A 24,000-nucleotide genomic window follows, 5' to 3' on the forward strand; every position below is an offset into this window, starting at 1 on the left:
GGAATGTATCCTGGTGAAGGGCTTGGAGGAGCCACAGTAATCTCTTCTGGATACCTGCCTGATTGAGTTTCTGCCATAGTAGTGTCCTGTCGATAGAGTCAAAGGCCGCTGAGAAGTCGATAAATGCCAAATATAGGGACTTAAACGCCCCTGTTTTGATCTTGCTTATAAGGTGCTGTAATACAAACACGTGATCGAGAGTGCTTCTGCCTTCTCTGAACCCTGCCTGTTCTTCATAAATAATGGAGTGGGTATTTTCCCACTCAAGTAATTTATTTAGTAAGAATCGCCCATATAATTTAGATGTCACATCCAGCAAGCTGATCGGTCTATAGTTACGTGGATCAGAGGGGTCGCCTTTTTTAAATATGGGTATTGTCATGCCCACCCGACCCTCAGGGTCCCGGGAACATGCATCAGGCTCAGACCCCCACCCTTAGGGAAATGAGACTGGAACCGAAAAGCTATTACTTCACCCTTGCCAAGGCTGTGTACGCTCACAACAACCCTGCAAGGTAGAAGGTAGGCTGCCACCACCCCTGTATACTGGTCCACTCAGAGCCAGGGGATCTCTGAGCCCAGAAGATATATAAAACCAAGGTCCTAAAAGGCAAGAGTCACAGTTACACTCCTTGCCAGGCACCTCTGGTTTAACACTTAAAATCCAAGCTTTTAACTTCTTAACCCTCTTTGGTAGTGAGTGACTGAGGTTGGGTCAAAACACTGAATTTAGAACCACCCCTTCTCTCAAATGAACACACCAGGTTAAATAGAAGTAGCTTTATTAAAATATATAAGTGCACATATCATATAGCAGCAAGTAATCCTTTAAGACCATTCACCCAACAGGGGTTTAGGTTCTTACAAGAGAATTCATACACACAACAAGAAAATAATAAACTAGCTCACCTAACTACTTACATACGAGGTAGTTGGTTGCGTGGCACCTCTCCTAAGAGAGATGGATGTTCAACATAAAGCAATGGAACCAGACATAGGTTGCCTTCCCATAAGCAACCCCAGGAACCATAAGGCAGAAAAGGTTTGGAACTCTGGTGCCAGTCAGCATAGGCAGAGAACAGAGAACAAAAACTATGGGTCCCTAGCCCTATACTTAAGGGAAAAGGATCCTAACGGTCCAGGATTAATTGACCAATCAGAAATTGACTGATGTAACTTTCTTCTCGATGTTTCTCACATTTTCGCGCCTTCAGGCCCCCCTCCCAACGGTGTTTTCCAACTGCATAGGCCAAGGATGACCTTGGGTGCCAGGCACTTGTTAATCAGCAAAGATAAACAGGTGCAGCTTGTTAAGGCTTCTTCTAACCGTCTTCAGCTGGAAAAATGAAACTTAACTTTACAAATTGGCAAGGCTTGTCTTTTCTGACTGTAACCATCTCCCAGAGTCCCTTACTGGAACCAAAGTGTTGTCAGCAGATTTTTAATAACTCATGACCATTACAGGTTCATGACACGCCCCTTTTTGGGAAGATGATGTCAGAACTCTGGATAGTTCTGCGTCATCGCCACAGCAACCAGGGATAAGGGAACAATAATAAAAAAAAATAATAATAATAAAAAAAAAATTCCACCAACATTACTCTATATACAACATATATTTAAAAAAAAAAAAGGAGAGAGAGAGAAAAAAAAAAGAAAAAGAAAAAAAAGAAAAAGAACAACTTAATACATTTTTAAGCAAGTGAGCTACTTCTTGACTTATGCCTTCTTAATATATACTAAATTACAAAATAACAACAAAAGGGGAAAAAAATTAAGGGACCCCTAAAACACCCAAGAAAAAGAAGACTTTATTAAAAAATAAAGAGATAGAATAAAAAATGGGGTGATCCAAAAACTGGTCCAGGTTCAAAAAAAAAAAAGGTCATAAGCCATAAATCTTATAAAAGTCCATAAAACATATTAAAAGCGTAAAAGAATAAAACAAGGTCTAAAAACAATCCAGAGGTCATCAGAGCCAGAAAATCAGTCCGTAGAATAGGCATGAATCAAATGTCAGTCAACTGGAACAGGTAACCGAGATAGGGCATCTTCAGCAACCTCCATAGCAGGAGTGCAAGTCAAAACCAGATGTTTCCTAGAAAAATATTGCTTCATCATATTCACATGGTATACTTTAGGTTTCTTATGGGATTTAGGGTCAATTAGCAGATAGTTGGTGTCGCTCAACTGGGCCTTGACAATCAAAGGGCCTTCCCAGGCCACCGACAACTTATTGTCTACTTGGGCCTTTAGTACCAAAACTTCTGACCCCTCAACAAAGTGTCTTTCTTTAGCGTGAGCATCATAATGGGCTTTCTGCTGTTGTTGAGCCTCCCCCAAATTCTCATGAGCGACAGCCAAAACATCTCTTAAGATATTCTGTAACTTCTGGAGGTAAGTTACTACCGACACAGGCATAGCTTCCAACCTTCCTTCCCACTCATTCTTGAGTAATGACAAAGGCCCCACCAGATCCCTTCCAAAAACTAGCTGGTTGGGGCTGTAGCCCAAGCTGGCAGAGGGAGTAGCCCTATAGGCGAACATCAGGAAAGGTAAAGCTACATCCCACTCTCTAGGATGTTCTAACACATACGCCCTTAACATTTTATTAATAGTGGCGTTCATTTTCTCACATAGCCCATTCGAGGAATGGTGACCAGCAGTCGTAATGTGATGTTCCATACCAGCAAGTTCCCAAAGTTTTTTAGTTAACTTGGCCACAAAACTCGGCCCTCGGTCTGACAAAATAGTTTTGGGAAACCCCCAACGCGAAAATAACTCTAACAAGGTTTTAGCAATGACTGGGGCAGTGATGGAACTCAAAGGAATAGCTTCAGCAAATCTCGTGGCAAAGTCAATTACAGTCAAAATAAATCTTCTCCCAGTCTTAGTCGGATTAAAAGGGCCGATCACGTCCACAGCCACTTGAGCAAAAGGTTCTGCCACAATCTGGGATACTTGTAAGGGTGCCTTGGGGTGATCACGCGCATACCCAAGTTGTTGACAAATATCACAGGATTTTACATATTCTTTAACAGTCTTAGCCACTAAGGGCCAATAAAAATGCTGGGTAACAGAAAACAAAGTCCGTTTCACACCCAGGTGCCCCGCAGTCACAACATCATGGGCCAGCCGCAATACATCCAGGCGAAAAGGTTTTGGCACAACTAATTGTCTGACTGGTTGCCAGTCCGTAGAATTCCCCCCAGGTACATGTTCTCGATAAAGCAAGCCTTTGTCCCAATAAAATCTCACTTTCACAGTCTCTGATAAGGCAGGAGGGCTTCTCTCGGCTTCTTCTCTGCAGTTTTGCAAACTCTCATCCTTCAGTAAAGCTGCCTTAAAGGCTTGGGAGCTGGCTGCCGGTAATTTACATTCCTCCGTCTCCCCCACACTGGGTTGAAAGGAGTTTTTTCCCTGTTGTTCGGGCAGGGTCCCAGCCCTCCCAACGGCAGCCCTCTCTTCCTCGCCACCCAGAGGCCATTTCTCCCCACAGTCTTCCATAGGTTGTGACAAAGTTTGAGACCTGGTAAGAGCGTTTATTTCCGCTTCACGTACAGTCTCTTGATGGCTTAGGAACAACAGATCAACTCCTATTAAAACATCCCATAAATGGTCATCCGAATGAACTATAACTCTATGGCGTCCAGTCCAGCCTCGGTATGAAAGCACCACCTCAGCTACAGGCACTTGCACTGTCTGCTGGCCATACGCTGTGACCGCCACTTGTAACTCTGGAACATATTGCTCCGGCTTAACCAGCCGTTCTGCAATACTGGTAATTTCTGAGCCTGAATCGATTCTTCCCTTGACCTTAATACAGTTTACATATATGGATTCGGAAAACTGCGTTTGAACCCATTCTTTACATTCCGATGAAAGGGGTCCTGGAGAGTCTTTCTCTGGAAACAAACTATTCTTTACTCCTCCCTCTCGATCCCCTGACACAGTCTGTACAACACTCACCGGCAGGGCTTTAACAACTGGTCCACGAGGAGCCTCAGGACGGTCTTGTGAATTTGGGGCAGAAAATACAAAATCCGATTCTGCTCCTTCATTCTCCTCGGCTAACGACCATGAAGAAAGTTCAGGAGGTTCCGCTCCAGGGGACGTTAAGTCTCTCACGCGTGCAACTGGAGCAACCTTTGGGTTCTTCTTTCCAGCAGGATTGGGCTTAGACAAGGTTTTAGAACAGGAATTAGCTTTATGTCCAATTTGCCCACATTTAAAACAAATTATTTCTCCACGGGGCTTCTCTTGCAATGCAGCCTCGGGCCGGGCGGAAGACACTTTGAAGTAGCCAGCAGGCCCCCCTTCCTCTTCCTTCGCCGGTTGCCCTGGTTTCTGCATACCTGCGATCTCTCGCCTCGGCGGTTTCACAGGAACGTACTCCGGTCTCCGAAACAAAGTATACTTTTCTCCAGCTCTGTTTTTAAACATACGATCTGCTAGCATGCCTGCTTCAGTCAGAGAACGGGGCTGCTGGTCTCTGACCAGAGCCATCAAATCTCGAGGGAGGCGTCTGTAAAACAGTTCTTTTGCAAACAGATCTAAAACCTCCTCTCGGGTTACAGCCTCGGCTGTGTCAGCCCAACGTTCCACATTTCTGCCCATCCGTGCAGCAAAGGCTGAGAAGCTTTCCCGAGACTTCTTCTGGTCTGTTTCCAAATGCCGAAAACAATCCTCTGAAGTTAGCGCAAAATGAGACTTGGCTAAAGCATAAAAGTAGTCAAAATCATCTACATACTCCAGTGGCAAAGAGTTCAACAGTTCTCTCAACTCGCCTTCAGCATTAATGCGTAAAGCACTCATCCAGTACTTTTTAGGCACACCTTGATCTCTACAAGAGTGAGCAAAAACTTGGAAGAAAGTAAAAATATCATCTGTCTCGCGAAAGGTCGGAAAGGATTTTTTATGGAGGTCTGGTCTTCCTCCTCGCGGTTGTTGCATCTCACGAGCAAAGCTTTCCCTACTCCGGCGATCTTCCTCCATAGCCTTGAACTGCAGGGACAACAGCTTCATTTGCTTAGCCAGGTAGCGCTGCATGCTCCTAGGCAGCTCTTCCTCGTCCAAATCTGATTCCTCCTCATCTTCGCTATCCTCAGTTTGCTTAGACACAAACTCCTGGTCATCCACAGAAGGCTGAGGCATAAACGACAGAGCAGCAGCGCCTTCTTCCAGCTGAACAAGCTGACTAGGCAACGCAGTGTCTGCCAGGAGCACATCCTCGGCTCCATTCTTTTGAGATCTGGTTTTTATCTTTTGCGACATTCTGCACTAACCTTACTACCCAAAGTAACAAACAATTGTGTCAGAAGTCTCTTTAAAATTTACAACTTGCTGCAATGCACTTATCTCACACAGCGTGTTCACTTAAGAGCAGGAATGGCTTCGATCCTCACCACTGCCAGCCATGTCATGCCCACCCGACCCTCAGGGTCCCGGGAACATGCATCAGGCTCAGACCCCCACCCTTAGGGAAATGAGACTGGAACCGAAAAGCTATTACTTCACCCTTGCCAAGGCTGTGTACGCTCACAACAACCCTGCAAGGTAGAAGGTAGGCTGCCACCACCCCTGTATACTGGTCCACTCAGAGCCAGGGGATCTCTGAGCCCAGAAGATATATAAAACCAAGGTCCTAAAAGGCAAGAGTCACAGTTACACTCCTTGCCAGGCACCTCTGGTTTAACACTTAAAATCCAAGCTTTTAACTTCTTAACCCTCTTTGGTAGTGAGTGACTGAGGTTGGGTCAAAACACTGAATTTAGAACCACCCCTTCTCTCAAATGAACACACCAGGTTAAATAGAAGTAGCTTTATTAAAATATATAAGTGCACATATCATATAGCAGCAAGTAATCCTTTAAGACCATTCACCCAACAGGGGTTTAGGTTCTTACAAGAGAATTCATACACACAACAAGAAAATAATAAACTAGCTCACCTAACTACTTACATACGAGGTAGTTGGTTGCGTGGCACCTCTCCTAAGAGAGATGGATGTTCAACATAAAGCAATGGAACCAGACATAGGTTGCCTTCCCATAAGCAACCCCAGGAACCATAAGGCAGAAAAGGTTTGGAACTCTGGTGCCAGTCAGCATAGGCAGAGAACAGAGAACAAAAACTATGGGTCCCTAGCCCTATACTTAAGGGAAAAGGATCCTAACGGTCCAGGATTAATTGACCAATCAGAAATTGACTGATGTAACTTTCTTCTCGATGTTTCTCACATTTTCGCGCCTTCAGGCCCCCCTCCCAACGGTGTTTTCCAACTGCATAGGCCAAGGATGACCTTGGGTGCCAGGCACTTGTTAATCAGCAAAGATAAACAGGTGCAGCTTGTTAAGGCTTCTTCTAACCGTCTTCAGCTGGAAAAAATGAAACTTAACTTTACAAATTGGCAAGGCTTGTCTTTTCTGACTGTAACCATCTCCCAGAGTCCCTTACTGGAACCAAAGTGTTGTCAGCAGATTTTTAATAACTCATGACCATTACAGGTTCATGACAGGTATCACAATGCTGGTGTGCCAGCCTGGGGGAATGGTACCAGTGTCATTGATCTTTGTGAAGAGTATTGCGAGAATGGGGCTCCACCATAAGGGATCGAGTAAAAATAACTCAGGTGGAATCATGTCCTCTCCTGGGGCTTTCCCTGGTCGGAGAGAGGATATTAAGTCTCCAATATCCGCACATGTAACTGGCGGCCAGGGGGGTAAACCAGAGGGAACTACCTTAGTGTTTGGGGAAATTGAGACTGAGTTCCCAAAAATTAAGTGAAAATGAGAAGTCCAGATGTAAATGTGTATATTTTAGCAGAGATTGCGTGTGTGCCGATGTGTGTATTTACCTAAGTAGCAGGCTTTTACCCTGCATTGAGATCACTGAGGTCAGAGATTTGGGGGTATTCACACGTTACTCTGTACCCAGGTAGAAGCCCCCTGTACCTGGGTACAGCTGCTCTTGAGAAAGAGTCTACACGTGGTGATTTCAAAAATCACCACGTGTACAGGTACCCTGAAAAAAGGTCATCTTCTGCTCACGTGGCGATTCTCCCGGCATGCTGTCCCCATGGAGTTGATCGTGTGAGCAATTAGTTTTTCTCCCCGGGGACAGCCTGAGCCTTGTTCCAGCAGCAGCAGCCACTCAGAAATGGGCTGAAGGAAACGTCAGTTGCTGGAGCCACGGAGCAGGAAAGAGGAATAAGGCTCAAATGGAGGCAAGCGCAAGAAAGAGCGAACGGAGACCAGCCTGAAGCAACCAATGAGCTTGAGAGAAGGAAAGAGGCAGAAAACGGGGGGGGGGGTGGAGCTTTGAAGGACTCACTGCAATTTTTAAAAAGTCTACTCAGGAGTAAGTCCCATTGAGTGCAGTGCTTCTGTGTGCTGGCAGTGATTGAGTTTGAGGAAAGGAAGGAGAAAAAATGGGGGAGAGGGAAAGTTTTGGAGAATTCACATTTGAATGTTAAAAAGGGCTACTCAGAAGTAAATCCCACTGAGTTCAGTGGGGCTTGCTCCCAGGTAAATGGCTTTTTAATATGTTTTTAAACCTTTTCCTTTTTTAAAAAAAGATGCTTTTTAAAGCTTTTAAAATGTTTGTAAAGATGTTTTAATATATTTTAAAGTCTGTTTTTATGATGTTTTAAAGTGTTTTTGGTGCTTTTGTTTGCCGCCCTGGGCTCCTACTGGGAGGAAGGGCGGGATATAAATCAAATAATAAAGAAATAAACTTCATTCACCCAACCCAAAATTCAGAATCATGCCTCTTTAAGCTGTTTTGCAACTGTTTATTCTTGCTTTATGGTTATTGGATTTTAAATGGCTTTATTTTTTATTGTGAGCTGCCTTGGCTTCCAATCACCAACCCCACCTCACAAGGTTGTGGGAAAGACTCCATACAAACACACACACACACACACACACACATACGCACACTGCAGATGTAAAAATACATATAGACTATATAATAGTTTATTGTCAAACCAGTTGGTCATTGCAGAACATTTTTTTTAAAATCAGTATTAGTTCCCTACATAATAAAGACTGTAATACCTACGTAAGCCCTGCATAATTGCTTTAAAAATAGGATTGGAGAGGAACAGAAAGATTTAGAACATAAACACAATTCTTTGTTATGTTCACTCAAAAGTCCCATTAATTTACAGCACAGTCATAACCATGTCTACTCAAAAGTAAGTCCTACTGAATTCAATGGCATTTACTCTGGGTATATGGGATAAGCATTGCTTTTACTCCCACAAAAGCAAGTACTGGGAAGGTTATCAAAACACTGCCCTCTTCAACAGCCCAGGATTTGACTCCTGCGCACAAGAGAAAAAAAACTGAAATGTATATACTTACCCAATTCATGAGATTTCCTGATAAACGGGGAAAGCACCATTTTCTGGCGTTGCAATGAGATCTAGGCACTGCCTGAAGGTCAACCAATCACAACCCTGGCTTCACTTATTGGCTGCAATCCTGAAAGGGCAGGGATAGAACCACTAAGTGCTATAACAGATCTGTTAATAAGATTTAACAGTCGTGGGGGGAATGACATTTGGATGCATATCTCCAGAACCGGACCACCTAGAAACTTAATTTTTTAAAATTAAAGCTGAGAATCCTGACCACCTAATGGGCTAAATGGGCACCCGGTGGCATGGATAGAATCCGGGTAAAACCTGGCTAACGGGGCAATATGGCAACCCTAAGAGAGAGACAACTGCAACAAAAATCTGCTCTCTTGTTCCTCCATTTAAGGTGGACAGCCCAGTACTTATGCACAGCTGGAATTTACAAACCTAGGATGGATCCTGTCTGACAGGAACATGGCCCTTTCCACTGCCCAGAGGGCAGCTCGCATCCCCTCCCTCCCTCCCTCCCAAAATGTTAGCCCCCTGTTACCTGCAATACAAGTGCTAGAAGATGAGACCCCCCAGGACAGAAGGAACTCACCGAGCTACTGGGGAAGAACAAAGGACAAGAACGAGTAGTGCTGTGACTAATGATGCAGCTGGGTCAAAGCCGAATGGAAGCCCATAGACTGATGGGCACAGATGCGAAAGGAGAGTCCGGAGCTGTATGACGCACACAATAGGAACATGGAATGTGAGAAGCATGAACCAGGGAAAGTTGGAAATTGTCAAGCAAGAAGTGGAACCCATCAACATTACAATAGTTGGCATGAGTGAATTAAAATGGATGGGAAAGGGACATTTTCAGGCAACTTCAAAATATTTTATGCAGGAAATGATAAATTAAGGAGAAACGGGGTTGCTCTAATAGTCAGAAGTGATGTAGAAAAAGCAATTAGGAGCTATAATGCAAAGTCTGAGTGAGTGATATCAGTGAGATTTAATGGGGAACCTAACCATCATCTCAGTCTATGCTCCAACATGAAACACAGAAGAAGAGGAAATTCAGAGATTTTATGTAGAAGTACAGGAAGAAATTAAAGGGAAATTTAGACCAAGAGTAGGGATGTTGAACAATCAACAGGGGAACACACTGACTGACCGAGATAAAAGGAAGATGGAAGCAATACACAGAAGAACTATAAAAGAGATGCAAGGATGACAGATTCATTCATGGAGGAACCCTATGTCTCACTTCTTCTTTGTTCTCTTCAGGAGACAGAGAGAGAGAGAGAGAGAGATCTTCTCTTTCTCTGTCTCTCTCCTCACAGAGCATGAGGGCAAACACTAGGCTTTGTGTTTCCGTCTCCAACTTAGCTGGTTAGCTAGATGGAGAACTATTTCCTACCAAGTAGGTACTTCCAGAATAAAATAGTTGTTTCTTATTTTAAAGCTTAAAGTCTGTCTGACTAATTCCAGGGATTTAGCCAGGATTCAAACACATAGAAATCTCACTCAGGTACTTCTTTGCTTCTCTGGAGCATCACTTGAGCCCATTATTTCACGTGACGTATTTTCAGACCCTCATTCCTCACTGAGCAGCCCCCGTGTGACCCTGGTAGTCCCGGTCAGAAGCAGCATCTCCTCCAAGGCCTGGAATTCCTGGTCCTCCATGCCATTCCATCCCAGTATGAGAAGCTTCACTCCCCCACAATGCATGAAATGGGATGGGGATTCATTTCCCCAAGTAGCCCGGCCTGTGCCCACACCTTCCCTATAGCCTACTGCTCCTATTTTGCATTCTGTGTTAGCACCAGCATTGAGCAGGGGGTTGGACTTGATGGCCTTACAGGACCCTTCCAACTCTACTGTTCTATGATTCTATCTAGACAGGAATATCTCAGAAGAATTGGCTCCAACATCACCTGAACACAGGTCAGGCATTCGGGAAGCTACAATTGAGCCCCGATGGGCTGAGACCAGAACTCCACTTCCTCCACTACACACACAAATACAAACATTGTACATTAGCTGTAGCCAGTTTTCCTCACACGTGAAGGCTGGAGCAGGGTTGGCCACACGTCAGGCTCCTCAAACTGACCTTGGTTTGTGCACTAAAACCCTAAGAGCTGCCAACCAGTGTCAGCTGCAGAAGACTTTATTATTTTTACTACTACTACTACACCAGGTGCGCATTTTGAGCCTGGGAATTTGCTTTCAGGACCAGAACTGAACTGGCTTCGCAGTTCTTTCACTCAAAAGTCATCTCCTAGTTGAATTTGCCCCCCACCTGTCCCATCCAGAGCCGGACGAATGAGGCTGAAGTGTGGGTGCAAGTAAATCTCGTTTTATTACAGTAATGGATACATCAAAGGCATTGCGCTTCATAGGAAACCCTGCGCTAACTCACTAGAATCCCTAACTATACTCTAGACATGCTCTGCAGCGTGTGAAGGAAGTTGACTCAATGACTCCCTACTGGGAGTGGCAGGCTTATGTAGGAAATGTTTTTGAATGTAATCTCTGACTCCTTCGTAATTCCTGTCTTTGCCCTGTCCGTTTCTCGTGGCGACGGGAACGAGGAGACAGGGGACGTGCATCCAACGGCTCATCGGAAGACACCTGCTCCCGAGTAACAGGCTTGAGGTCAGGGGGCTGTGCCACACTGGTATCCCCCTGGGAACTGCTTGGCAAGGGAGGAGCTGGCGCTGTCTGTGAAGCTTCCCTCAACAAGTCCTCTGCATCAGCTGGGGGTGGCGTGCTCTGTTCCTCGGAGAGTGCGCTACCCATGGGAACTGGCTGGAGTGCAGGCTGACCCCCTCCCGCAAGGTCCTGCTCAGACACAACAATCCCCAACTCTGCTTCTTCTGGCAGCGGAGGCGCCTGAAACTCATGCCTGCCCCCTTCCTGTCCTTTCTGGGTTAGCTGAGGCTCAACACCACCCGAGAAGGAGCCCCCACCCGCCCTGGGCTCCAGCATCAGCACCAAGCAGAGCGTGTGGAGGCCGGGAAGGGACAAGGGTGAGACTTCTTTGCAAGAGAGCGGAGACCAGGAATCTCCCTGCAGCTCCTGCTTTTAGCTTGGCCACTAATAATGAATGCTAATTTAATTGGTGAGAGGAGATCAAGAAGGCAGGTAGGTCCCCTTATTTGGACCATCAGGTGACATGGCATGTGTGTGTCAGGGGGAGGCCAACTAAACTGGGCATGTGAGGAGGGGAAGGGGAAGAGGGAGATTCCAGCCCCTCCGGGGCCTGCATCCGATTGCTGTGCTGGATCAGGATCTCCACGTTCCCCTTCATGACCACCATCACTTTCAGCCAGACAGTCTGAATCCAGCTTTGCCTTTCCGTGTTGCTGAGTGACAGAGCATCCACTTTGTAAGCCACAGTCCCAGGACAGTCCCTGGAATCTCCGGGTGGGGCTGGGGGGTAGTCCTGCCTGAAACAATAGGAGGCGAGATGGGCCAGCAGCCTGAGACCACATGAGGTGGATCCCTATTTTTGTGCATTAGAAGATTCAGAACAGACAAGAAAGTCCTTCTTCCCGCAGCTCAGAGTGAACCCGAGGAAATCGCTCCCACAAGAGGCAGCTCTTGGCTTGGTTCTGCCCGCTGGTGGGCTTCCTCTGGGGGCATCTGGCTGGCCACAGGGAGACCAGGAGGCTGGACAAGTGTAGGATGCTGGGGTGCAACTCCCTCCACAGCACAGTGCCCAGGGCCAGGACCCCTCCCATTCCCCTCCCCCCCTTGACCCCCTATAACATCCATCCTGCCCCCCTCTGGGTTCCCCCTGACCTGTCAGGGCTCCGGCCCATGGGCACCAACAGAGGCAAAGGGCTCCTCTTGTGCCCATTGCAGCAGCAGTTCTTCCTGGCCAAGGAGAGGGATGGATGAAGGCGGGTGAGTGCTGAGTCTCCACAGCAAGCAAGGGAATTATTCATTTATTTATTTATTATATTTATATACCGTCCCATAGCCAAAGCTCTCTGGGCGGTTTACAGTAACTAAAAACATTAAAACAAATATACAAATTTAAAAACACATAATTTAAAAACAATTTAAAACACAATTTGAAATTTTAAAACAATTTAAAATGACATGCTAAAATGCCTGGGAGAAAAGGAAAGTCATGACCTGGCTCCGAAAAGTTAACAGTGTTGGTGCCAGGTGCACCTCGTCAATGGGATCATTCCATAATTTGGGGACCACCACTGAGAAGGCCCTGTCCCTTGTTGCCAGACTCCCAGCTTCCCTCGGAGGGGGCCAGAGGAGGGCCTTGGATGTTGAACATAGTGTACAGATGGGTTCATATCAGGAGAGGTGTTCCATCATGTATTGTAGTCCCAAGCTATGTAAGGATTTATAGGTCAAAACCAGCACCTTGAATCGAACTTGGAAACATACAAGCAGCCAATGCAAGTGGGCCAGAATCAGTTTTATAAGTTTGAACCGTCTGGTCCCTGTTACCAATCTGGCCGCTGCATTTTGCACAAGCTGCAGTTTCCGAACCGTCTTCAAAGGCAGCCCCATGAAGAGCGCATTGCAGTAATCTAACTTGAAGGTTACCAGAGCATGGACAACTGAAGCCAGGATATCCCTGTCCACATAGGGACATACCTGGGACACAACCAAAGTTGGTAGAAGGCACTCCATGCCACTGAGGCTATCTGGCCCCAAGTGACACAGATGGTTCTAGGAGAGCCTCCAAACTATGAACCTGTTCCTTCAGGGGGAGTGCAACCCCATCCAGGACAGGTTGGACATCCACCATCTGGTCAGAAGAACCACCCACTAGCAGCATCTCAGTCTTGTCTGGATTGAGCCTCAGTTTATTAGCCCTCATCCAGTCCATTGTTCAGCCAGGCATTGGTTCAGCACATTGACAGCCTCACCTGAAGAAGATGAAAAGGAGAAATGGATTTGCATGTCATCAGCATACTGATGGCAACACACTTCAAAGCTCCGGATGACCGCACCCAACGGTTTCATGTAGATGTTGAACAGCATGGGGGACAGAACTGACTCCTGCGGAACCCCATACTGGAGACTCCAGGGTGCCGAGCAATGTTCCCCAAGCACCACCTTCTGAAGCTGACCCGCCAAGTAGGAGCGGAACCATCGCCATGTAGTCCCTCCCACTCCCAACTCAGCCAGTCTTCCCAAAAAGATACCATGGTTGATGGTATCGAAAGCCACTGAGAGATCATGGAGAATCAACAGAGTCACATTCCCCGTCTCTCTCCCGACAGAGGTCATCATACAGGGTGACCAAGGCTGTATCTCAGCGTTCAGGATATAAATCATTCCAAAGTGGCTTTTAAGTAACCCCCAATGTTGCCCTATTAAAAAGCCCCCAGGACCCTACGCCCAGGACAGGACAGCCGAGGGCAGAGCGATCCTTCCCTTTGCGGCCAAAGGATCGGTTGCAGAGTAGCGAAATTAGGTATTTGAACGTCTGAATGAGCTTTGTGTATTTGAATCTTTGCTAAAGATTGCACCATCCCTGCAAATTAGTCAGACACAGACTTTAAGCTTTAAAAATAAGAAATAACTACTTTATTTAACCATGGACTACAAAAAAGAAAAGTCATTGGGTGTTAGAACAAATTCAACCAGAACTATCACTAGAAGCTAAAATTATGAAACTGAGGTTATCATACTTTGGACACATAATGAGAAAACATGATTCACTAGAAAAGATAATAATGCTGGGAAAAACAGAAGGGAGCAGAAAAAGAGGAAGGCCAAACAAGAGATGGATTGATTCCATATAGGAAGCCACAGACCTGGACTTACAAGATCTGAACAGGGTGGTTCATGACAGATGCTCTTCGAGGGTGCTGATTCATAGGGTTGCCATAAGTCGTAATTGACTTGAAGGCACATAACAACAACAACAAGAAGTTGTGAGTGGCTGGACAACCAGCCAGATGGGCCACTAATAAATCTAATAAATAAATAAATAAAAACTTTTCAAAGCATTGATAAATCTCTTCCCTTGTACAGATACTTTGATGCGCCTGAAGGTAGCCATTCTGACGAAAGGTCTTTCAACACTACAAGCATTGATAAGGGTTGTCCCCTGTATGAGTTCTTTGATGCGAAGTAAGGTTGCTATTGTCACTGAAGCTCTTTCCACACTCCAAGCATGTATAAGGTTTGTCTCCTGTGTGAGTTCTTTCATGTTTACTAAGGGTGCTTCTGTGACTGAAGCTCTTTCCACACTCCAAGCATTGATAAGGTTTGTCTCCTGTGTGAGTTCTTTGATGCGAAGTAAGGTTGCTATTGTCAATGAAGCTCTTTCCACACTCCAAGCATGTATAAGGTTTGTCTCCTGTGTGAGTTTTTTCATGTATACTAAGGGTGTCACTCCGACTGAAGCTGTTTCCACACTCCAAGCATTGATAAGGTTTGTCTCCTGTGTGAGCTTTTTGATGCAAAGTAAGGTGGCTACTCTGACTGAAGCTCTTTCCACACTCCCAGCATGTATAAGGTTTGTCTCCTGTGTGAGTTCTTTGATGCGAAGTAAGGCTGCTACTAAGACTGAAGCTATTTCCACACTCCAAGCATTTATAAGGTTTGTCTCCTGTGTGAGTTCTTTCATGTTTACTAAGGGTGCTTCTGTGACTGAAGCTCTTTCCACACTCAAAGCATTGATAAGGTTTGTTCCCTGTGTGAGATCTTTGATGCAATGTAAGGGTGCTACTCTGACTAAAGCTCTTTCCACACTCCAAGCATTTATAAGGTTTGTCCCGTGTGAGTTCTGTGATGCGAAGTAAGGTGGCCACTGTGACAGAAGCTCTTTCCACACTCGAAGCATTTATAAGGTTTGTCCCCTGCGTGAGATCTTTGATGCACCGTAAGGTTGCTGCTCCGATTGAAGCTCTTTCCACACTCCAAGCATTTATATGGTTTGTCACCTGTGTGAATTCTTTGATGTGAAGTAAGGGCGCTACTCCAGATGAAGCTCTTTCCACACTCCATGCAGTTATAAGGTTTGTCCCCTGTGTGAGTCTGTCTTTCCTCCTGTCCCTTTGCCTCATCTTGACTCCTCAGTTTCTGCTCCTGCACCTGCTCCTCAGCTTTTTCCACTGATATTTCAGAAGCTTCATCGTCAGTCTTGACCCCCCAGATGTGTCCTGATGGAATGAAAAGGAAAGGAGATAAAATGATGTGGATAAATCCTGTGAATATATTATGGTATGTACTTTGAAATATATTTCTGGGAGCTCTGTTGGTATCAGAGTTTAACTGTCAAAGCTCGAGGCCTTGTACGGAGTTATTCGAGCAGTAGGTGCTTGGTAACAGGTTGTGAAAAGAGACGCACAGAGAGACAACTGTAACAAGAATCTGCTCTCCTGTTCCTCCATTTAAGGTGGACAGCCCAGTACTTATGTACAGCTGGAATTTACAAACCTAGGATGGATCCTGTCTGACAGGAACATGGCCCTTTCCACTCCCAGAGGGCAGCTCACATCCCCTCCCTCCCTCCCTCCCTAAATGTTAGCTCCCTGTTACCTTCAACATGAGATACTGCTGGAAGATGAGACGCCCAGGACAGTAGGCACTCACCAAGCTACTGGGGAAGAACAACGGAGAAGTACGAGTAGTGTTGTGACTAATGACGCAGCTGGGTCAAAGCCAAAAGGAAGCCCAGAGGCTGATGCGCACAGATGCAAAAGGAGAGCCCAGACTTGTGTGATACACACAATAGGAATACAGAATGCTCTTAAAATAATAACTAGAGAAGATAATAATGCTGGGAAAAACAGAAAGGAGTAGAAAAAGAGGAAGGCCAAACAAGAGATGGATTGATTCCATAAAGGAAGCCACAGACCTGAACTTGCAAGATTTGAACAGGACAGATGCTATTGGGGGTCACTGATTCTGAGGGTCAACATAAGTTGTAATCGACTTGAAGGAGCATAACAACAACAACAAGTTGTGAGTGGCTGGACAACCAGCCAGATGGGCCACTAATAAATCTATAGATAAATAAATAAAAACTTTTCAAAGCATTGATAAATCTCTTCCCTTGTACAGATACTTTGATGCGCCTGAAGGTAGCCATTCTGATGAAAGGTCTTTCAACACTACAAGCATTGATAAGGTTTGTCCCCTGTATGAGTTCTGTGATGATTAGTAAGGGTCCTCCTGTCACTGAAGCTCTTTCCACACTCCAAACATGTATAAGGTTTCTCCCCTGTGTGAGTTCTTTGATGCATCTTAAGGGCGCTACTCCATCTAAAGCTTTTTCCACACTCCAAGCATTTATAAGGTTTGTCCCCTGTGTGAGTTTTATGATGCGAAGTAAGCTGGCCACTCCGACTGAAGCTCTTTCCACACTCGAAGCATTTATAAGGTTTGTCCCCTGTGTGAATTCTTTCATGTATACTAAGGGTGTCACTCCGACTGAAGCACTTTCCACACTCCAAGCATTGATAAGGTTTGTCCCCTGTATGTGTTCTGTGATGTGAAGTAAGGTGGCTACTCTTACTGAAGCTCTTTCCACATTCCAAGCATTTATATGATTTGTCCCCTCTGTGATTTCTTTGATGAGAAGTAAGGTGGCCACTGTGACTAAACCTCTTTCCACACTCCAAGCATTTATAAGGTTTGTCCCCTGTATGAGTTCTGTGATGCGAAGTAAGGTTGCTACTCTGACTGAAGCTCTTTCCACACTCGAAGCATTTATAAGGTTTGTCCCCTGTGTGAGTTCTGTGATGTGAAGTAAGGTGGCTACTCTTACTGAAGCTCTTTCCACATTCCAAGCATTGATAAGGTTTGTCCCCTGTGTGAGATCTTTGATGTACAGTAAGGTGGCCACTGTGACTAAACCTCTTTCCACACTCCAAGCATTTATAAGGTTTGTCCCCTGTATGAGTTCTGTGATGTGAAGTAAGGTGGCCACTGTGACGGAAGCTCTTTCCACACTCCAAGCATTGGTAATGTTTGTCCCCTGTATGAGTTCTGTGATGCGAAGTAAGGTTGCTGCTCTGACTGAAGGTCTTTCCACACTCAAAGCATTTATAAGGTTTGTCCCCTGTGTGAGTTCTTTGATGCAAAGTAAGGCTGCTACTCTGACTGAAGCTCTTTCCACACTCCAAGCATTTATAAGGTTTGTCCCCTGAGTGACTTCTTTGATGTACTGTAAGGGTTCTACTCTCGCGGAAGCTCTTTCCACACTCGAAGCATTGGTAAGGTTTGTCCCCTGTGTGAGATCTTTGATGCAATGTTAGGGTGCTACACTGACTAAAGCTCTTTCCACACTCCAAGCATTTATAAGGTTTGTCCCCTGTGTGAATTCTTTGATGCACCTTAAGGGCATTAGTCCACCTGAAGCTCTTTCCACACTCCAAGCATTTATAAGGTTTGTCCCCTGTGTGATTTCTTTTATGCACTGTAAGGGTGCTACTGTCACTGAAGCTCTTTCCACATTCCAAGCATTGATAAGGTTTGTCCCCTGTGTGAGTTCGTTGATGCGAAGTAAGGATGGTACTCCATCTGAAGCTTTTTCCACACTCGAAGCATTTATAAGGTTTGTCCCCTGTGTGAGTTCTTTGATGCGAAGTAAGCTGGCCACTGTGACAGAAGCTCTTTCCACACTCCAAGCATTTATATGGTTTGTAACCTGTGTGAATTCTTTGATGTGAAGTAAGGGCGCTACTCCAGATGAAGCTCTTTCCACACTCCAAGCAGTTATAAGGTTTGTCCCCTGTGTGAGTCTGTCTTTCCTCTTGTCCCTTTGCTCCATCTTGACTCCTCAGTTTCTGCTCCTGCACCTGCTCCTCAGCTTTTTCCAGTGATACTTCAGAAGCTTCATCGTCAGTCTTGACCCCCCAGATGTGTCCTGATGGAATGAAAAGGAAAAGAGATAAAATACTGTGGAGAAATCCTGTGAATATATTATGATTTGTACTTTGAAATATATTTCTGGGAGCTCTGTTGGTATCAGAGTTTAACTATCAAAGCTCAAGGCCTTGTACAGTAGGTGCTTGGTAACAGGTTGTGAAAAGAGACACAGATAGAGACAATTTTAACAAAACTCTGCTCTCCTTATTTATATTTATTTTATTTATTTATTTTTTAAACTTATATACCGCCCGACTAGCAATAGCTCTCTGGGCGGTGAACATAAAAGATACAATAAAATTACAGAATCTAATACAATGGATTATATAAAAACACAGTCTAAAATCAAATCACAACAAATTAAAATTAAATTAATTTAAATTAAAATGCCTCAGAGAACAGGAAGGTTTTAACTTGGCGCCGAAAGGATGATAATGTCGGCGCCAAGCGTACCTCCTTGGGGAGACTATTCCACAGTTCGGTGGCCACCACTGAGAAGGCCCTAGATCTTGTCACCACCCTCCGGGCCTCCCTATGGGTCGGGACCCGGAGGAGGGCCTTCATAGTAGACCGTAGTGTACGGGCCGGTTCATATCGGGAGAGGCGTTCCGACAGATATCATGGTCCCGCGCCGTATAAGGCTTTATAGGTTAATACCAACACCTTGAATCTGGCCCGGAAGCTTATCGGAAGCCAGTGCAGGCGAGCCAGAACAGGTGTTATATGCTCAGACCGCTTAGTTCTTGTTAGCAGTCTAGCTGCCGCATTCTGCACTAGCTGTAGCTTCCAAACCATCTTCAAAGGTAGCTCTACGTAGAGCGCGTTGCAGTAGTCCAAACGCGAGGTTACCAGAGCATGTAACACTGATGTGAGGTCCTCCTTATTCAGATAGGGATGTAGCTGGGCTACCAACCAAAGTTGGTAGAACGCATTCCATGCCACTGAGGCTACATGAGCCTCAAGTGAGAGGGAAGAGTCTAAGATGACTCCCAGACTACGAACCTGATCCTTTAGGGGGAGTGTAACCCCATCCAGGACAGGGTATATATCCACCATCTGATCGGAGAAACCATCCACCAACAGCATCTCAGTCTTATCTGGATTGAGTCTCAGTTTGTTAGTTCTCATCCAGTCCATTGTCGCGACCAGGCAACGGTTCAGCACATCGACAGCCTCACCTGAAGAAGATGAAAAGGAGAAGTAGAGCTGCGTGTCATCAGTGTACTGATGACAACGCACTCCAAAACTCCTGATGACCGAACCCAACGGCTTCATACAGACGTTGAAAAGCATGGGAGACAAAACCGAACCCTGCGGGACCCCATATTGGAGAACCCATGGTGTCGAGCAATGTTCCCCAAGCACTATCTTCTGGAGACGGCCCGCTAAGTAGGAGCGGAACCACTGACAAGCAGTGCCTCCAACTCCCAACTCCGCAAGACTCTCCAGAAGGATACCATGGTCGATGGTATCAAAAGCCGCTGAGAGATCAAGGAGAATCAAGAGTTACACTCCCTCTGTCTCTCTCCCGACATAGGTCATCAAACAGGGCGACCAAGGGCGTCTCAGTGCCGAAACCAGGCCTGAAACCCGATTGAAATGGATCTGGATAATTGGTTTCATCCAACAGCGCCTGGAGCTGGTTAGCTCCTGTTCCTCCATTTAAGGTGGACAGCCCAGTACTTATGTACAGCTGGAATTTACAAACCTAGGATGGATCCTGTCTGACAGGAACATGGCCCTTTCCACTGCCCAGAGGGCAGCTCACATCCCCTCCCTCCCTCCCTAAATGTTAGCCCCCTGTTACCTTCAACATGAGATACTGCTGGAAGATGAGACCCCCAGGACAGAAGGCACTCACCAAGCTACTGGGGAAGAAGAATGGACAAGTACGAGTAGTGCTGTGACTAATGACGCAGCTGGGTCAAAGCCCAAAGGAAGCCCAGAGGCTGATGCGCACAGATGCAACAGAAGAGTCCGGAGTTGTGCAACACACAAAATAGGAATACAGAATGTGAGAAGCATGAACCAGGGAAAGTTAGAAATTGTCAAGCAAGAAATAGAATGCATCAACATTACAATAGTTGGTGTGAGTGAATTAAAATAGATGCCCAGAGGACAGCTTGCATCCCCTTCCTCCCTCCAAATATGTTAGTCCTCTGTTACCTGCAACACGAGACAGATGCTGTCTAGCCCCCTTATCTTCAAAGGCATGGATCACTCCCCCCTTGTTGACACATAAACTCCATAACAATGAAAGATGCATGTTCAGTCAAGCTCTTGTTTATTTTCTTTTGTCCGTATTGAACCTCTCGCCTTTGTTATGCCAGTGTATCTCATGAAGCCCAGCTGAGGGTGATTGGCTTTAAGGAAACCATTGCTGCTCTCTTTTGCATATACTTCTATTTTCTTTTAAATAAACTACTCTTTTATAGATGGTGTGTATTGACTTGAAACTAATGATTCTAAATCTAGTTTTTGACCTCTGGATGCTACTGATTACTGTTGATTAACAAGGGTTAACCCCTTTAGAACTCACAGGGCTCTCTGAAATCCTCTTCCTCAGAGAAAGGAATCAGGAAGAGAAGGGGTGGTGGCAGTACTGCTGTAACATTACTCCTGGAGGAGGATGAGTTTTGCCTGGGAAGCAGAGACCCAAAGGAGTTGGGACTGTTCTTGGAAGCAAAGAACCCCCCTTGGGGTACTGAGGGCAAGTGACCGTAGGGGGACAACTCTTTGAGAAGGAACTGAACAGGGTGGTTCATGACAGACGCTTCTGGAGGTCACTGATTCATAGGGTTGCCATAAGTCGTGATCGACTTGAAGGCACATAACAGCAACAACTATCAACATAACCATCATCTCAATCTATGCTCCAATGGAAAACACAGAAGAAGAGGAAATTGAGATATTTTATGCAGAAGTACAGGAAGAAATTAAAGGAAAATTTAGACCAAGAGTAGGGATGTTGAATAATCAACAGGGGAACACACTGACTGACTGAAATAAAATGAAAGGAAGATGGAAGCAGTACACTGAAGAACTCTATAAATGAGATGCAATGATGACAGATTCATTCACGGAGGAACCATATGATGAAGAACCAGAAAATTTAGAATGTGAGGTGAAAGCTGCTCTTAAAATACTTGGAAGAAACAATCACCAGGAACAGATGGCATACCAATAGAGTTGCTACAAGCTACTGATACTGAATGTGTCCAAATTTTGATAAACGTTTGTCAACAAATATGGAAAAGAAAACAATGGCCCACAGACTGGAAGCGTTCAATATACATCCCAACTCCAAAGAAAGGGGATTCCAGGGGATGCAGTAATTTTGAAACTATTCCCTTAATATGCCATGCAAGTAAAGTAAAGACTCTTACCATATATGGAGCGAGAAGTGCCAGATGTCCAAGCTGGATTTAGAAAGGGAAGAGGCACCAGAGATCATATCGCAAACATACGTTGGATAATGGAACGGACCAAGGAATTTCAGAAGAAAATCACCCTGCGCTTTATAGATTACAGCAAAGCCTTTTGTGTAGATCATGAAAAACTATGGAATGCTTTAAAAGCAATGAGGGTGCCACAGCATCTGATTGTCCTGATGCACAACCTATACTCTGGATGAGAGGCTACTGTAAGGACAGAAATGGAGAAACCGATTTGTTCCCCATCGGAAAAGGTGTAAGACAGGGGTGTATTTTATCACCCTATTTATTTAATCTATACACAGAGCATATCATGTGGTAAGCTGGATTGGACCAAGATGAAGATGTGAAAACTGGAGGGAGAAATATCAGTAATTTAAGATATGCAGATGATACCATACTACTAGCAGAAACCAGCAATGATTTGAAACGAATGCTGATGAAAGTTAAAGGGAAAAGCACAAAAGCAGGACTACAGCTGAACGTCAAAAAGACTAAAGTACTGACAACAGAAGAGTTATGCAACTTTAAAGTTGGCAATGAGGACACTGAAGTTGTCAAGGTATTATTAATACCTTGCCACAGTTATTAACCAAAATGGAGACAATAGTCAAGAAATCAGAAGAAGTCTTGGACTGGGGAGGGAAGCTATGAGAAAAGATCCTCAAATGCAAAGATGTATCACTGAACACCAAAGTCAAGATCTTTCAGACCCTGGTATTCCCGATCTCTATGTATAGATGTGAAAGTTGGACAATGAAAAGAAAAATCAACTCATTTGAAATGTGGTGTTGGAGTAGAGCTTTGCGGGTACCACAGACCGCAAAAAAGACAAATAATTGGGTGTTAGAACAATTTAAACCAGAACTATCACTAGAAGCTAAAATGATGAAACTGAGGTTATCATACTTTTTGTGTGAGGGAGGGGAGCTCTCCCAGGACACCCTCCACCATCCCAGAAGCAAATTCCCCACTCAAGCAAATTGACTCTGGCAAAACTTCCTTCTCTTCCAAGGCTGTACCCGCTCACAACAGCCCTGCAGTGTAGTAGACAGCCACCACCCTTTATACTGTTTAAGTACCCTGAGCCAAGGGGAAACTCGGAGCCCAGAAAACTTGCCAAGGATTCCCAAATGGCAAGAGCCAAACAGGAACTCCTTGCTCTGAAGCCTTTAAACAAAATACCCAATTCACACAGTAGTCGTGGTCAGTGGCCAAGGTACCTGTTCAAAGCCAACCCTCTCTTGAATGAACTCACACTGGTAAATAGAAATAACTTAATTAAAGAATAAAAGAGGTGCACAGTTACAGCAGCAAAATAGTTCCTCAATCTCAACACTCAAAAGGGGCAAGGTAAAACATAGTTGGCTCCAGAATTGTTCTCAAAGAGTGCTTATCAATGGTTCCTTTTCAAACTGGACAGAAGTCACGAGTGGGGTATCACAGGGCTCGGTCCTGGGTACAGCACTCTTCAACCTTTTTATTAACGACTTGGATGAGGAGGTACAGAGCATGCTTATCCAATTTGCAGATGATACAAAATTGGGGGGCATAGCTAATACCACGGAAGACAGAAAGAAAATTCAAAGGACCTTAATAGGCTGGAGCATTGGGCTGAAAACAACAGAATGAAATTCAACACGGATAAATGGAAAGTTCTACACTTAGGAAAAAGAAACCAAATGCACAGTTATAAGATGGGGAAGAGTTGACTCAGCAATACGACATGCGATAAGGATCTTGGAATTGTCATTGATCGCAAGCTGAATATGAGCCAAAAGTGTGATGTGGCTGCAAAAAAGGCAAATGCAATATTAGGCTGCATTAACAGAAGGATCGTTTCCAAGTTGCGTGAAGTATTAGTTCCCCTCTATTCAGCACTGCTTAGGCTTCATCTGAATACTATGTCCAGTTCTGGTCTCCGCACTTTAAGAACGATGCAGACAAACTGGAACAGGTTCAGAGGAGGGCAACAAGGATGATCAGGGGACTGGAAACAAAGCCCTATGAGGAGAGACTGAAAGAATTGAGCATGTTTAGCCCGGAGAAGAGAAGACTGAGGGGAGATATGATAGCACTCTTCAAGTACTTGAAAGGTTGTCACACAGAGAAAGGCCAGGATCTCTTCTCGATCGTCCCAGAATGCAGGATACAGAATAATGGGCTCAAGTTGCAGGAAGCTAGATTTTGACTGGACATCAGGAAAAAATTCCTAACTATTAGAGCCATACGACAATGGAACCAATGAACTAGAGAGGTAGTGGGCTCTCCGACACTGGAGGCATTCAAGAGACAACTGGACAGCCATCTATCGGGAATGATTTGATGTGGATTTGTGGATTTCTGCATTGC

The 24,000-nt window shown here is 45.1% G+C and overlaps 2 protein-coding genes and 1 pseudogene across 2 annotated transcripts in view; all 3 read right to left on the minus strand.

Moving 5' to 3' along the window:
- The window catches only part of LOC133381949 (H-2 class II histocompatibility antigen, E-D alpha chain-like), a 411,219-nt gene extending 399,054 nt beyond the window's left edge, over positions 1 to 12,165 (minus strand). Inside the window, exon 1 of the mRNA XM_061621569.1 lies at positions 12,158 to 12,165. The gene's annotated coding sequence lies outside the window, so the exon portion shown is untranslated. The remainder of the gene's footprint in view (positions 1 to 12,157) is intronic.
- LOC133381960 (zinc finger protein 91-like) overlaps positions 1 to 15,811 on the minus strand; it is a 38,520-nt pseudogene extending 22,709 nt beyond the window's left edge.
- Positions 15,812 to 15,879: 68 nt separating this feature from the next.
- The window catches only part of LOC133379120 (zinc finger protein 883-like), a 35,591-nt gene continuing 27,470 nt past the window's right edge, over positions 15,880 to 24,000 (minus strand). The window contains exon 3 of the mRNA XM_061613724.1: positions 15,880 to 18,212. Within this exon, the coding sequence (XP_061469708.1) occupies positions 16,456 to 18,212 (1,757 nt within the window). The 3' untranslated portion in view covers positions 15,880 to 16,455. The remainder of the gene's footprint in view (positions 18,213 to 24,000) is intronic.

The sequence above is a fragment of the Rhineura floridana genome, chromosome 3 (assembly GCF_030035675.1).
Source record: "Rhineura floridana isolate rRhiFlo1 chromosome 3, rRhiFlo1.hap2, whole genome shotgun sequence".
Classification (NCBI taxonomy): Eukaryota; Metazoa; Chordata; class Lepidosauria; order Squamata; family Rhineuridae; genus Rhineura; species Rhineura floridana.